This window comes from Aphelocoma coerulescens, chromosome 4 (assembly GCF_041296385.1).
Source record: "Aphelocoma coerulescens isolate FSJ_1873_10779 chromosome 4, UR_Acoe_1.0, whole genome shotgun sequence".
Taxonomy (NCBI): domain Eukaryota; kingdom Metazoa; phylum Chordata; class Aves; order Passeriformes; family Corvidae; genus Aphelocoma; species Aphelocoma coerulescens.
In genome coordinates, this window is record NC_091017.1 from 32,639,964 (window position 1) to 32,657,010 (window position 17,047).

The 17,047-nt window shown below is 38.9% G+C and overlaps 1 protein-coding gene across 1 annotated transcript in view; it reads right to left on the reverse strand.

Moving 5' to 3' along the window:
* TNKS (tankyrase) overlaps window positions 1-17,047 on the reverse strand; it is a 136,617-nt gene that overhangs the window by 19,741 nt on the left and 99,829 nt on the right. Inside the window, exons 11-17 of the mRNA XM_069013450.1 lie at window positions 16,924-17,002; window positions 8,294-8,465; window positions 7,053-7,132; window positions 5,894-6,039; window positions 4,751-4,916; window positions 1,855-2,074; window positions 1,475-1,584 (exon numbers count right to left, since the gene is read on the reverse strand). Coding sequence (XP_068869551.1) covers window positions 1,475-1,584; window positions 1,855-2,074; window positions 4,751-4,916; window positions 5,894-6,039; window positions 7,053-7,132; window positions 8,294-8,465; window positions 16,924-17,002 — 973 coding nt within the window. The remainder of the gene's footprint in view (window positions 1-1,474; window positions 1,585-1,854; window positions 2,075-4,750; window positions 4,917-5,893; window positions 6,040-7,052; window positions 7,133-8,293; window positions 8,466-16,923; window positions 17,003-17,047) is intronic.

Below are 17,047 nucleotides of genomic sequence, written 5' to 3' on the forward strand. Positions count from 1 at the left end.
GTGAGGAAAAGGCAGAGCCTGTGAAACTTGCCAGCTATGAACTTGTGAAACCAGTACTCATCTCCTCTCTACCTCCCATCACAGACATCTGAACAGCCTGATGACAGCTCAGAGAGAAGTGTGGGATGCCAGGAAAGGTATACAGCAACTCTTAACTAAATAAGCTGATGGAAGAGCACCAAATATTGCCTTTTTAATGTTTCCTAGAGAAAGCAAGGCAATCAGGTTAGCTTGACATTATGATTTTTAGAAATGATAATTGGCTAAAATCAATCTCTGACACTTCTTTATGCCAATAAGAAATGCTCTGACTTTGTGTAAAATGTATGTTTTGGTTTCTCATGCCAAAGAACAAGAACACAGTATTTCCAACAGAATTTATATTTTAGCAACATCCTGGGAATTAATGCTTATGGCAGATGCTGATACACAATATTGCTTGGTATTAGGACCCTGTAATATAAAAGAATTCTTTGTTGCATTTCTAATCTTTCATTGGGATTTGAGGCTTTTTGCTCTTTGGGACACTGGGTTCCCAGAGTGATGTAAAGAACCAATACAAATAGTGTAGATTGAGTTCCATTGATGCTCTTTTAAAAAACAAGGTGAATGCTGCACTTTTTATTTCATTTGCTCTCAAACAAAAGCAATCATGGCTCTATTATGGTCACCTCTCCCACATTTTTCTGCACTTGTGCCAGGGCCAGGTAAGTAACAGGCAAAGCGTATCATGAGACCATCAAACCCATTACTTCATGAGCTTCATATCCTCTGTCTGACTGTAAGCACAGTGCTAGGAGCTTCTCAAGCACTGTCTCTGTACAATTATTTACAAGAGATTTCTTTCTCACCCAATCCACAACTAACAACTGCTTATAAGCAATCTATTAGGCATCTGTGCAACTGGTACACAGATGCTTACTCCTATATGGAGGAAGGAGGGCCTGCCTCATACAAAATGGTTTGAATTTGCCACTGCAGGCACCCCCCCTGCAGGACAACCACATTACAAACTCAGTAGTCCTTCAACACTTCAGCTCTAGCAATAGATTCCCACCAAACACCAGCTGTAACACACCTCCACTTCGCTGTCATCATCTGCACACAATCCCATGGTATTTTTCTCTTCCTTCCATCTAAGTCTTTCAGAGACAACTTAAGGTCTTTTCTGTTTCAAATGTCACCCCAAACTTAACACTGTTCAATCCTGTGCATCTGCTTGCCTGCATAAAAGCTACATTGTAGTGATCTTTCTGAACTGCAGCATTTAACTGCTACCGCACACCTGAATGTGTCCTACTGAATGCACAGGACTGCAAACAGGACTCAAAACAGAAACTTAACCCAACAAATACTTCATGCCATCAAAACCAGAACTATGTTCACAGCCAAACAGCTGCAAAGTAACTGGCTTTGGATATGATTTTAATGAGTCCCCTGCTGTTCTACTCATGGCAAGACTGCCTGCACCTACCCCATAGGATGCTGCATTGTGTAGGGGGATTAATCCTCCTTTGTCCTGGGCATTAACATCAGCACCATGCTCAAGAAGGTATTCAGCTACTTCCAAATTGTTGTAACCAGCTGTAGAAAAAGCACAGGAAAAGAAATTCAGTGTTAGGAGAGCTAAACCAAAGAAAAATATTAAACCAAAAAGCTAAGGCAATTTTTCAACTGCAAAAGTTCCTCTTCCCTAGTAATTTTATCAGCTCCTGAAATACGGGTGCCATAGTTAACTCTTTGTACAGGACAATTCTCTGTGAAACTTTTCTAATACCAATCCTGATTTTGGCAAATTACATCTGTAGACCTACCATAAATATACAAGCCTTCAAAACCTGGCTTGCTACCCACCTGCAAGATGCAGCGGTGTTGAATTTCTTCCCTGGGTGTCTCTGCAATTGATATTTTCTTGAGTACACAGCTTCTGCACACGTGCCAGGCACCCCTTCTTGGCAGCATCTAGCAAGGCAGCATCTCCTCGCAGTAAGTCCTGGATATCTGTGTCCCCTTCTTTCACCAAATCTAGAGGAGTGTTCCCATCTCGATTCTTTTTTGTTGGATCAGCTCCATGCTGCAAAGAGCAAAGCGGAACGCTACTGTCACAATCGTCTGCAGAGCAGTGCATGAAGTGTGTCGCTATTTTGTGAAACAAGACGGGATTTTGCTGACCTACCATAATGAAGTAATAATTGTATAGGCACATGAAAATAAATCCAGAAGGCTGAGGCCTAAAAGCACTAGTCAGAAAGACAGCTGTGTGAATCTCAACTCCACAGGCAAGAATGGCAGCCCTCTCCATGAGCTGTCCCTGCTCTATTTGCAACTGAAGTATGTTAAGGAGCATTTCCTGCATATAGTTATTGCTTACTGCCACAGCAGTGTGAAAGGAAAGCCAACTGCAAGTACCCTGCTGCCAGTCCTCCTCTTCTCCTGAAAACTGGCAGGAATCAAATGGCTGGCAGAGGTATTTCCTGAGCACAACCTTCTGAGCTAGCAAAGCCAGGCTCTGAGTTTTACTAAATGTCATCCTGATATTGAAAGGCGCTTGTTTCAGAAGGGAACTAGAAAAGTACTCTTCTCTATACTTCCCAATAGATAACAGCACCATCTTAAGCAGTTTACAGGTCTTTGAAAAAGTGAAAAAAAATTTTGGTGGACAAGTGGAGTTGGATGCTTGCTGGAGTATACCTGTGCTGGTAAAACATGCAGACCAGGCAGTGATAAGAACACAGTACTGGAGCACAGGGGGATGAGAACGAGAACATACAACTATGTAGAGCATATGGTGTGAGTCACGTCCACATTCAGTTTTGTGGGAGGACAGCTCCTTCCCTATCCCCTCTCAGCAGCAGTGGGAAAAAAACAAAGATAGATAAAGAAAGCAGAGGCAGCTGCTGGCGCCATAGTTCTCTGGCTGACTTCTTCAGAATAGTCAAACACAGTGGTCCAATCCCTGCCAGCAAGTCTACCCTGCCATTTCCCACTGGATGTGCTGGCATAGCTGGTGCACAGCTAGTGTGAGCCATGGGGAATGAGATGGGGATGGGGAGAACAGAGGGAATGAACTGTATTTGGAAGCAATACAACTGTGTTCATGGTGTAAAGGATAAAGAGCAAGGGACAGAAAGGGACAGAGTATTGATTACACAGAACCAGTTCCACATCTGTGGTTCTCTTAGGAAGAGAGCATTCTTTGCACAAAGTTTTTTAGACTGCAATGACTTCTCCACGATATGACCTGAAATCCCTTATTTTAAAGCTCATCAGAATTGAAACTATTCAAATATGTTCCAGAATAAATATCTGAATGAAGAGGCAGTGTCTTCTGAGACCCCCTCCAAGGCATAGAAACAAATGACGGTGGTAATTTCAAAGAAAGGTGACAAAAAAAGACAGTGTCTCCAAAATGCCTGTTTATTTTTGTTTCCTTCTTCAAGCAGACCAGGAGAGAAGGAGCAGATGTCCAGAGGAGTCAAGCTCAACATCCACAACTCAGCAGAACTGACAGCACTGCCAGCAGGCATAGGAGACACAGCAGGAGGAACCCTGAGTAAACTGCAGTGCGAGCACATACCCACAGACACCCAGAGACTTCACAGCTGTGGGCATATTTAGCTCTTGTGCAACAGTGATTTTTAAAAAAAAATTTCAGCACTTTTCTATTTCCTGTTGTACATCCTTTCAGGATCCTCTGAAGACAAAATATGGCTAAATTTCCTGTGGAATTATCAGAAAAGGCCAGAGACCTGTGTCTATAATGCAACACTGTGCTTGAGAGATTATGAGTGTTCCTACAGCTTGAGCTAACATCTCTATTAGGCTGTTACTTCCAGGCCACCACCATGCCTACTCCACAGACATCTCTTAATATCTCCTGGTTTCTGCTGTAGATGTGATTCAAACTATCATGCTTCTCTCTCTGACTGCTTTTTTGGTAATCAAGTGAAATTAATTAATGATATAGGAGGGAAGTATTGGGGCTTTGCAGCAGCAAATGAGAAGTGGCTGGGGAAGATCCTCATTATTTTAAGACTATCCATATTCTGACTTTCCCCTATTTTAAATGTTGTGCTTCAGAGAGACATAAGTAGGCAAGGCTGAATGAGGAAATAGGATTGACAAGAAATTCTACTTTAGCACCCGTTTTCACCCTCCCAGGGCAGGATCTGACCTTATGTTAAGAAGTTTCTCAAACTCATGTTTCTCACTGGAAACATCTTTGCATTACCTCATGCTTTTTACAGGTTCTTCCTGTAAGTATAATGAATATTTATACCACCATATATTAACATGCATTTCCTCCAGAAGCTTGATATTAACATAACAGTTTTAAATTTCTCTCATACCAAACAGCACTTAGGACCCACCCTCAGTTATTGCTCTGTAACACACTCTTGTGTAAGTATTAACACAATTTACTTAAATGCAGTAACTGTTTCACAAAGGGATGGATAGGACAAGGTAGGGAGTTCTCATTTTTACACTAATTCAGCTGGTTTTTCCAGTTTCAGAGTCCTGTAGACTCAGCTAACAGTATTAATACACGTGCTGGAAACTGTACTTGTACTGATGATTCTTTTAAAATCAATGATAATACACAAGAAACCATCTGACAATTGCAAGATGAAAACTCATTCAAAGATACCACAAAGAATTCACTGAATGCAATTAACCTTGCATTAATTAGTCTTCAGAAAAAATAAACATATATGCATTTAAAGACACATCTGAGAACTCCAGCACATACTTTTAAAAGCAGTTTGCAGATTTCATATTTTCCTTTTGCTGCTGCTTCATGTAGAGGAGTGAATTTCCACAGGTCTGCCACGTTGACAGAAGCACCATGCCTCACTAAGAGTTCAGCCACTTCGTAGTGTCCATAAGAACAGGCATTGTGCAGGGGCACTAAGCCACTAATCAAAGAGAAAGCATTAATAGCTAGAGAATAAAATCCTATATGCAATCAATAGATAAAACTCCCACTTTCACCAGACATTATTGTTATCTTTCAGTCTTTCCAGTTTTCATGGCTTTATTTCTCTCTATTAAATTAAACTTAAAACTTAAATTAAAACTTAATTATCCTTCTTCAGTTCTCATCCACAAGACTTTTAAATACTTAGAAAGCCCCAATGTTACAGCTTCCACAAGCAACTTCAATGCTGATAATAACAGACAAGAACTAAATTGCAAGATTCACTGCTGTTCTGAGTTTGGATATTTGAGTGTAAATTTCAAGAAAGACATAACACTATATATTGTGTTTGAAGTACAGTTATTAGTAAGTACTGCATAGCTGATAGATAGAGGATACCCAAACACTCCTTCCAGGGTAAGCCTGAAAATCCAGCATTGGAAATTAATTATACCCCACCCTGAACCACTATAGTGGACTAAAAGAGCAAACATAATCATGCTGCTTCACAATTGAGGCAAAAAGCTGTAAATGATTCATATAATTTAACTGAATATTAACTGAAAAAAGTAACTAACTTAATAATAAAAGCTAACACAATTAGAAAAATGACCACAGATAACCCTGGTATTTTACCTCATTTTATTCAAAACTAATGTTAGATCACCTAAAACAAGTTAAAGGCTGCTTTTAAGCAAAAGTCTCTGAAATGGGCAAAAAGGAGAAGTGTCATGCATTACAGTGCCTGGTATATACTTAATAATGGCTTTTCCAGAAAGCAAAGTATGCTGTAATGGTCTATAAATCTCCCTACAGCACAGGAGCAACACAGAAGAAAAGAACAACAAGAAGGAAAGAGAAAAATCCTCAAGAGAAAAACACAATGGTCACTGAAATCTGAAGCAAAATGAATAGGTGGGATATAAGTCTCACACTAATAGAGAACAGCAGAACATATCATGGAATGAAATGTACCCTTTATCTTTGGCATGCACATCTGCTCCATGGTGCAAGAGGTACTCCACCACTGATACACGGTTATACCCTGCAGCAAAGTGCAGTGGTGTTGAATGACGGCCTTCCAGATCTCTGCAATTCACATTCTGAGGGCTGCAAAGTTGCTGTGAAGACAAGAGAACCCAAAATCTAGTACAGATAACTAACAAATAAAAAACTCCACAAAACCAAACAGCAACAACAAAACATGAAACAAACAAACCCAAAAGAAAAAAACTAAACTACCACCTCCAAAGACCCCAACACAAAATTTGATCCCCTTATTATATTGTACAAATTTTTCGAAGTATTAGGAAATTTCTTTCCACTTATGAAAAGTTCAAAAAATAGCAGCTCTAAATTTATAGCTGAAAGTACTTCTTTAACAAACAAGACTTAGATGATGGGAGCAGTGTGAAGATGTTCCTAATGTATTAGAAAGGGCAAACCTCTACATCATCAAGTACCAGGTTCAAGGCCATGTAACTTTCTCCAGATATATTACCATTTCCAGCTTATATTGCCTTCAGAGATCTAGAAATATTTAACTTAGCAGTCAAAGGAGCTGCTGGTGCACAAAACTGCTGCTGTTTGAGTATTAATATGTATCATGTTGAAGTTCAAGGTGGGAAAGTATGCACAACAGTCTATCTGCAAGCTGTTTTGTCCACAGACCAAGTAACAAAAAAAAGATCAAACCTTCCTGTGATGTTGGGATTCCATGGCCAGACCCTCCACCTTCAGATAAAGGATGGTTTAAAATATGAAGTCTGTTACCTATAAACAGTGTTTGCTTGCCATCTGATTGAATCATGCACCTGAGGGCTTGTTTCTACTAAACCGGGATACTGAGAACCACAGAGTCTGCTTCAAAGAATTATGGCTACATCTGAGTCCACTGAAGACATGACTGTGTGAAGGACTGGCAGAATAAATAAGCAGAAACTCAAGAGAAAAACACCTCAGTACATCTTAATGCACTACTTTCTAGAAGGAAAAAAAGAAAGATCCACTCCTTCCCATTTTTTATGATTTACCATCCATTGGGCACTGCTTCCACAACTCATGTAGCAGAGGTTTCCACAAGCCTTGCATAGCAATGCAAAGTAGAAAATTCACATGAACTGTTCAAACCTACTTTCACAGTTTCCAAGTCTCCAGCTTTGGACGCTTCCAACAACCGATAATCCACATCGGATGTGCGCACAGGTGTACTTTCTACATAGGGAAAAAGATGCTTTAGGATACTTAAGTTATATTAACTTGTGCTCAACATATTTTCCAAAGTTGGGGAGTGAAGTTTGTCTGTTGTTACTCGCAAAAATGCAGCTCAGGTTGTGATGTTCAAGTTCATATTGCCAAAATGGCTGAATAAGGAGCTTTAGTGTCAGAGCAAATCAGTCAGATTTTGACTCTAGAGCTGACATTTTTCTGCCAACATTCTCCTCTCTCAATCCACATACATACATTCATGTGCACATTTTAACAGGTAACAGTACCCACGTAACCAGCTACATCTCAGGAGTACACTTCAAAACAGTCCTTCCTTGCACTGCTGTAAAATGGTTTTTCTTAGTTTTGTCCTGTTTTAAGGTAATATTGTTGAAACATGAGAGGAAACGGAGTTTCTAGCTACCATGGGTCTTCTCATCTATCTGGATATCTGCCTTTGTTTGACTACCTGCACACCTCACTGTAAGGTGAGTTACTTGCTCTGTAGTAGCTACTGATGCAATTATTCTTCTCTGTACTTGCAAAAATTCAAATGTAACGTGGGTAAGAGGATGCAAACCCTTAAGCACTTACGAGAAAAATAGTGGCACCCTCTTCAAACATCTATTCATCTTTTTAATGCAAGACATAAACAAATTGTTACCTAAGCAGTATCCAGAGCACTTTCACAATAAAATCTTTCTCTGCTGCACAGAGATTTGACATAGAAGTTCAAACAGTTTAGCAACTATCAGTGTTTTTCTGCCAGTAACACTCTGCTTGTGACTGCTAAAGTATGAAGTACCTAACAGGTTACCTGATGGAGGGAAAAAGGTTTCTCACGTGCTCAGCAATGTTCCAGTTGCCCTGGAACTTGCTACCAAAAACTCCGTAGGTGTGCCTTCCTACAATCTCCTTGTACAGCAGCATGTTCTAAATCTACAAGATGGTTATTTTCTTCCTGATTTGCACAAAATCCCTGAACTGAGCAGAGCTATTTATTTATTTTCTGACAAGTATCACACAATATATACTGTAGTTGTGTGCACTTGTTGGCAGAGAGATGAGAAAACTACTGCAAGTCTCTTGCATTGAAAAAGAAGTAAGATTCAAAGCTGTAAAGGGAGAAGCTGAAGTTCAAATACACAAGCCTTTATTTTTACCCACCACTTAAGATCTGTTGCACTGCTTCATTTCCCATCTGTGCTGCTGTGAAGCCTTGCAAAGAGATGATGGAGGGATCAGAGCCGTAACTCAGCAACAGCCGGCAGGTTTGCAAGTGCCCTGCTAATGCAGCTCTGTGCAATGCTGTTTGACCAAGTGTGTCCAGTGCATTCATCTGAAAAAGCAGCAGCAACATAAAATAAAACACTGTTGTAATTAAAAGGCTGCACCTGTCCCTGTCCTTAAAAAATAAGAGCAATAAGAATAATTTTCTGGCATACAAATTTATCAATTCTTCTGCACTGCAATTAAACAAAACCAAATGACAAAATAGGCAAACACTCTAAAGGAAAAATAATTTACCATAGATGTTTTGCTGTCTTTTAACAACACAGGTTATTTGCTTGCATGGATAACAGACAACATAGGATCCCCAAAACCATACTTTAAATAGCGATCAAGCTTTTGAGAAATTTGATGAAGACTAACCTTGTGCAAGAAAAAACAAAACTATCACAGGAGGAGAAAGAGGTAACTTGATCTAAATTGTTCAAGGAAATTACCATCCATCATTGTCAGGAGAATAACTCAACATTACCCACTACCAAAAATTAATGCAAAACAAAGATGTCAATTTAAGAATTCTGACGGAAATGAAGGAGTGGGGGAGAGGGGGGAAGTTGGATACAAACATTTCTTCCTCGCTTTTTGTGCCTTTACAGAAATGTTAAGTATACCTGGATATAATTCTTCTCAATACAAGGCTGTATAAACAGGCAAAATGGAGTATCATTTTCAAAGAGTATGACATAATGGAAACATATCTGTCTGTCAAGATCTAACAGAGCACCTAAATAACCAGAAGTATCTCCCCCAGTGCATTATCAAAGAAAGGAAGAGAATAACAGAGAGCTCTAAAAAGTGGAAAAACATCCCCATGAAAATAACCTTTCAAGAAGATACTCTGTACCCAGCAGCGATTCATGACAAATTTAAATGCAAATTTAAAAAAAAGCCCAACAGCTTTTTTATCACTTTATGAAATACAGAACTACTCTATATTCCCTGCAAGCAACTCGGAACCTGTTATCTCTTTCCAAGCCTCCAGATTGCAGGCTGTGAACTGCATGCATAATAAACTTTGTTACTGTATAAAACCCACCTTTTTACCTTCTCAAAATCTTTGTGGTGGCAGCAAACAAAGGTTTTACTTGCTGTTTCTCACCTAAAATGCAGCATGCAAATCCTACTACCTTTCCATGAAAACTAGTAAAAAAAGCATTTTGGGTAAGACACATACTCTATAACTAAATGAAATTTAACTATAACTAAATGAAATTAACTATGCGAAGATCTACTACCAGATAGGGCAAAAAAAATAAGTAAAAAACCTGCAATACAGCAATATCAAGCCACAGGAAAGAACAAAGAACAACTAAATAAATACAGAGGAGTGTGATTCAGTACTGTCTGAAATTATTTTACAGACTGATAAAAGGAATTCCTCAGATCACAAACCTCTCTTGCAGCAAGATGGACAGGAAAATAGGCCTGCTTTCTTCTGTGTTCAGCCCATGCCACTCTAATAGGATTGTCCTAAAAGTTTTGTTTCAAATAAAAAACTTGCTGCTATCATAAATATTAACTAGATGCTGAATGCCCCAAGTCCACCATTTTGTTCAGATGATGATCCTCATCTGTTTCAGGTCACTGGATACCTTTCACCACTGGTAACGCCACAGAGGTAAGCACAACTCTGAGGTTACACACATTTAGCGATGGTAAAGGCAGAATAAAACTAAATTGGTGGATTCTGAATGTAGCTGATAACACTTCGTTTATCCAAAAAAGAAAATCATAAGTAATGCATTCTTTACTACTAAATTGCTGTGTCAAACATGCCTGTACTGAACAAACTGTAGAAGCAATAGCAGCAAGGCATTCATTGTGCACAATTCAATACCAACTACGTCCCTGGAAAAAATGTTAATATTCATTTGAAAACAACACTGTCAGAGTCATCAGAGCCATCATCTCACATGTCTTATCCAGGTCTCCTTTCACCTCTAAATCGTTATCTTTCCCAACAATCAATTCTTCTGGCAGAAGAACATCAGCCATTTGAAGAATTACCTGCTTTCTTATGAGACAAAAGGGGCTGCAGCTGACAGAGGGATACATCACCAAAAGCAGCTGCTCTTTCCCTCAGGAGCAGAATTAGGCTTTGCAGGGCAACTTCACTGGGAGTATGCTCACTTTGGGGGAGATCTTCTCTCACCAATAATGCACCACTTCTCGAAAACCAACCAAAGAATGTACCCCACTAAAGGCTTAAAGCAAGAGGACTTACTTCCAAATGAAAATCAACTTAAGCACTACAAATGGAAATACAAAACTGAGATTAAAGTCTTACAAAAATCAGACCTGGTTAAGACATATGCCTGGGTTAAATGATGTTCAATACCAGGTCCAAAAACAAGTGCCCTTTCAAATTCAAAGCTGAAGTCTAAACTCTGTTTGACAAAATGTGAAATATGCAAGGTGTACTGCTTCACTTGTGCACTGAGTAGACAGGTTGTTCCAGCTGCACTTATTAAAAAAAGATAAATATCAATTTGGACTGCTTGATAAGCAGTCTGAAATTAGAAGCCCGTAGCTCTGAACTCTCTTACAGCCAAGCCTTCTGCAAGGAGTTAAAAACGACAGGTTTGACAGCTTTTATTCCACAGCACACTGGCTCTGTATCCAATTTTTTCACCTTTTAGCATGAAAGCAGTCATTCCACTGCTCAAAATGCAACATAAAAGCAGAATATAGTTACCAATTGAAAAGAGTTTTTAAATAAGGGTTTTCAGAGAAAGATACTGTCCTATACACTACTTCCCAATGCAGACTTCCTTCTTTTCTTTCCTCTGTCTCCCTTAATTGCCTTTTCGCCATCCTGAACAGACACAGGAGAGAAATGGAAGTGGTCACGTATCATCAGACACTACTGAGATTTCCCCTTCCCTCACTGCTGCTCTCTTGGAGCAGTGTACACAGTTACAGCAATGCTCCCTTTGGCTGCCTGGCACTTGTGGCAGCTCAACAGCTCAGATCTGTTCAAGAAACATTTTTTGCAAGACTTCATAATCATACTGGCTTTCTATCAAGATCAAATGCCCTATATATCCTCCTACTCCTTGACACTACGAACAGCAGCACAAAAAGCAACAGCTTCCAAGCACTGCATTTTCTCTGTGAAATCTTTCTAAAATATGTACATTCTAAAAACCACATGTGAAACTTGTGCTCTGCCAGCAGTCCTGTATCTCAGTATCCTGCCCTGCAATGCAAGTGTTCTAACTGCGATCCTCCTGCATTAATTCTGAAGACAAGCTTGCAGTATGTCTTGTGTCTTGTTGCCAAACAATGAACAGGATAGGAGTGAAGAAGCATTGGTGACAATTTCAAGCTCAGTCAGCTGAAAAATGCAGGGAAAAAAGGGCCAGTTTCACTCTGAAAGCTCCTATAGGATCCAGTCAGATGTTACACAATTACCTCCTCTGCATAAAAGCTTAAGATTAAGGTCAGGATGTTTGGATGTCTAAGCAGTGAGAAAAGTTGAACCACTCAATCCCAACAGATCACACAGTTCTTTATGTTGTTAACCCTCATAGTCTAAAATCTGCTGCATTTCTGAAAGGTAATTTAATTTTTCAATTCTGACAGTTTCCTGAGAAAATCATACCTCTGCCTGAAATGTTGGAAGTGAATGTGTTACACAACAAGGTTATTCAAAACATTTTAGCTTGTTGGGTGGATCTAGATAGATGATGAACATTTGCAAATCCATGATCATGGAAGGCTGCCAACATGCTACTCCAATGCACAGAAATAACTCAATTATGCAAAGATGCATAAAGCAAGGTCCTCCCAGCAGAGCAGAATGAAGTAATTTCTGCTACCATCAAAAGAGGGACACTATCTCTCTGACATGACCTTACCAAGGTTCATTTTCTCTTGCAGAAGAATAGCTTCAACAGTATTCTTTAGAGGCATATCACAAAGAGCATTCATGACATCTCTGCACTTGCCCAAGATACCAGTGAACTTGCACGCTTGCAGGTCTTTCTTTCCAACAATCCTTCCAGCTCAGAAAATATTCTAATCCTTTACTTCTGCACTGCTAAAAAGCTGAATGTCTTTCTGAACACACTAATTTCCCATGTGCCTGTAAAATCGGACAAGAACTTAGTCATATGAAATATTCAATGATCTAGAAATACAAAAAAACAGGATGAAACTCACTTTTTCACTAGTTCATCACCTTTGAATTATTTTTTATACTAAAGATTTTGATCATCTTCAAAGATAAAATCATGGCATTTGAAGATTTGATCATGGGTTTAATAAAAATTGTTTATGTTTGAGGATTCCTTGAAGATGCTCTGCTTTTATTTTTCATATGGTACTTTGAGAATATTCAACATCAAATAAGGAGTGGTGTGAAATGCTGTCTCACAGCGTAAGGCAGGCAAACAAGGAAAAACTGGCATTTAAAACCACAAATATTTATGATCAACATTCTTGAAGAAAATTCTAAGAAATCCCAGGTTTCTCACTTGTTCCTTAAATTGACAGTCAACTTCTGCAAACTCAAGCACCAAGCTAATGAAAACACCTTCCATGGAATGTGTGTTGCTTAGACATAACACGTTGATGTGCAACTGATGTGCACAAGGACTCCTTCACAGTTCAGAACCTAGTCTGTGCTGTCAGTAAGGGCCAGCAAGACACATCAAAATAAGCAACTTATGGTTAATTGCTTGCCAATAGCTTAATTCTTGCCAATACAAATCACAGAATCACAGAATATCCCGAGTTGGAAGGGACCCATCAGGATCATTGATGGGTCCTGTCTGCACAGGACAACCCAAGAGTCACACCACGTGCCTCAGAGTGTTGTCCAAAAGCTTCTTGAACTGTCAGGCTTGGAGCTGTGACCACTTCCTAGGGAGCCTATTCCAATGCCCAGCCACCCTCCAGGTGAAAAACCTTTTCCTGATATCCAGCCTAAACCTCCCCTGACACAGCTTCAGGACATTCCCTTGAGTCCTGTCACTGGGCACCACAGAGGAGAGATAGATGTTCTCAGATGTTCTTTCTGTAAAATAAGTCTCAATCAAGGACATGTTATTCAAGCAGTCCTTCACTGTTCATTATTATCTAACATACTTCAAATAGCAAATTTACACAGTGATAACATTATGGATAACTAAATCCAGCTCCAAGACCATGAACCATCTCTTGTTCATCCCAAATTCCCTAGCCTTTTCATAGAACAAGAAATTGCTACACATACATACTTCACTGTAGCTCACTTTTGCTGCCTGACACAGCTGCTCCTGATGAAAACAGAAGAATTTCCTATAAAATGCTTAAAACAATCACAAATTATTTTCAATCTACAGAACTTTATATGACCTTGTCTCCTAACGCTATTGTTGCTGGTTATTTTGTGGATCAGTTGTCTGCCTTTTGTAATGGAATTTCAGAAGAAGAAAGTTCTACTTTCTTTGAAGCCCTAATTACACATCTTTTTCAAATTGCTACTCTCTCAGTAATCAGTAGTGGTTTCCAGAAGGGAGATTAAAGCTGACTTTAACAGTACCTCTCCTTTGACAGAAGAAATGGCTGCAAAGTGAAAAAAACCCTACATGGTAGATGTCATCCATACACACTTCAGTAAGCATTTTATATGAGATCAGAGTGGAAGTTTTTATTTTATTTTCTTTTGAAAAAATAGAGATTGGTTGAAGAACTGAACATTTTGAAAAGGGGAAGGCTGCTTGGTGGCTGGTTGCGGGCTAATTTTGTTTTACTATTTGCATTAATGACCTTGGCACAGGAGAATTGTGCTGAAGGGCACAAATATAAAATATTAGCAAAATCAAGATTCTCTGAGCACTGCAAGATTACAGGAAGGATCTGAGTACTACTGTCTCATGTCTATTAAAAAGGCAAATATGATCCCAGTATGCATCAGTCAGGAACTTACAACAGAGGAAGTACCATCATGGAAGACAGTGGGGGAATGAATTCTATTCTTGTTGCCTGAACTCCAAGATTTCCTCTGGTGCTAGTAAAGAGAAGGGGTTGTAAGGATGAATGGGAAAAGGCAACGTTCCCTTATGAGGGAAGATCATGTATTTGAGGCTTTTAGCATACCAAAACAAAGGCTAAGAAGAATCAGTTTGTTCACTGCAAATACCTCAGTGAAGGTGGTGAAGGAAGCATCAAATAAGAAGAGAGGTATTTAAAAAGCAGGAAGGTGCAGCTCAAAGAATAAACAGATCTTCACTGTGAGGCTGCTATTGAAGGGGGACTAGATTCACCAGCTCACAAGAACCCTCTCTTGTAAAGAATACAACCAGACACAATCAAAGAGCTTAGTATATCTGATTACATCTTACACAGGAGCTAAAATTCAAGACACAAAAAGAGAAAACATGATGGAAAAACTTCCAAAAACACAAAAAAAGAAAAACATCAAAACCTGTATCACGCTTCAGGAATGAAAGCTGCCACGTCACAACAATCAAAAACAAAGAGATACCAATGTCAAGAGTATCTGATGAACTGAATGCCTACAGTCAAAGCATGAGCAAGAGGTCAAATGATAACATATAGGCAAGACAAACATTTTAGAGTGATTTAATATGCCTAATTAACTAATTAATACTCTTGAGCATATCCCATCTGGGAACTTCAAAGTGCCTCATAAAGCCTTAGTGATCTACCTCTCATTAAAAATTATGGTTGCATTATCTACTGTTTTACAGCTAAGAAACTTTGGACACTGATCCACTGCAGTATGGAAATGTGTACTTAATATTAACTTTGATTGGTCTCCTGCCATGCACTTAAGTGCTTTGCTAGATCATAAATGTGAATGGCCTATCCTCAGACTAACATAGGATATAGGATATGAATGAAGAATGAGGTTTAGTGATCACTATGTACGTCTATTTACATACTGCCGATGGAATAAACAACAGAACACACCACTCAGCGTCATTCTGTAGGTAACTGTGGACCACTTACCACCATTAGTCCACAAGTGACTCATGGATTATGATTTAGGAACCCCTGCTTCAGGATATAAAAGAGTTACAAGCTATCATCAGAACATGCTACTGACAAAAACAAAATGGGTCCATTCTAGTAAGGATGTCATCTTTGAGCTTACCCCTTACTTGACCACAAATGAGCTAGATTTTCAAGGGAGCTCTAATTTAAATACTGAGAGTACAGCAGCAGCACACAGATGCTCCTTGTATTTCAAAGCAGGCAATGCTTTGGTATCAGTACATTTGAAACTCCAGCATGTCCAGTTCAGTGCCTAACCAAATACCATCAGTACTGAATTCCTGTGCAAAAGCAGATCCATAAAAGTTATGAAGTATCTATTCCTATGGCAAAACTAATTTTTTTTTACTTTCAGTGCATAGGTATGCTACTAAGAGTGAATCTGGGAAAATAATAATGAATATTTTTAATGACTATAACCAAGACCTTTGGCCCTGCTTTCCCCCTTAGAAAAAACCTGGTAGTCACCACTGCATGAGGACTCTCAAATACGATAAACTCCACCGTGGTATTGTTGTTAAGCTATTTTATTATGCTATTAAAGTACTGTGGAAGTGAATCAGAAATCTGGCAGTAAGCTCTCATACAGACTCATACATTAAAATTAATAGTTTCAAACTAAAAACACTTAACTATGCGTACAACTACGTTGCTCATACTTCCTATCATGGCAAGAGTGACACTTGATCATTATTACAGGCAATAACATAATACAACAGGTAACAATGCTTTCTCCCTTTCTAGCTCCCTGAATGAAGAGGAAGACTCAAAAAGAGTAATCTGAGCCACTCAAATCAAAAATAAGGAGATCTTTTATATTTTAGCCAATGTAAAGAAAGTATCCATCAAGAAGAGTTTCTGAGAAAATTAAGTAGCAATGTATATCGCTACCATGAATGTTAAGTTTGCTGCTAAAACTTGTAGAAAGATCATTCAGAAACACTTCCGAAAGATGGTTAAACCACATTCTAAATAAAGTTAGTTATACCTTCCTCTGCCTTTAATAACTTGCTGAACAATGTGTTTCTAAACAAGTTTCACCACAAGCTCACAAATTACTTAGGTCAGCACCTATCAATAGCTAAAGGGCATGGCAGAACAATCTGACCAAGAGAATAAGAAGCAAGCAAGGGCTAAGGAATACTCAGCATCAGAATACTAAACTCAGTGTCAGTACCCTCAGCCATTTTTTTCAAGCCAACAAGATAAAGCAACACAAAGCACCTAGATAACCGCATTTATTAGAAATTAGTATCAATATTTATTAAAAATGAGTAAGCTGGACTCCTAAAGCCTGTATTTAGTTACTCAGAGAGAAGCAGCTTTCAAATGAGATTCCTGAAGATCCTGTACTTATTTCAGATAAAAAACACTTCAGTGTTAACACAAGAAGCACAAGGCATATAGAATGAAAAACAATAACTATCATAAAAACTTCCATGGTATATAAAGGCATTCTTCTTGCTTTTTGTATTAAATAAAATACATGTAAGTATATTTACCTTTGCTCCATGTTTATGCAGAACTTCCATGACATCATTATGAGCTTTTTCAGCTGCAACATGTAACGGTGTCATGAAACTAGAGGGGGGAAAAAAAGTGATGTATTAGTTTTAATATTCCTAG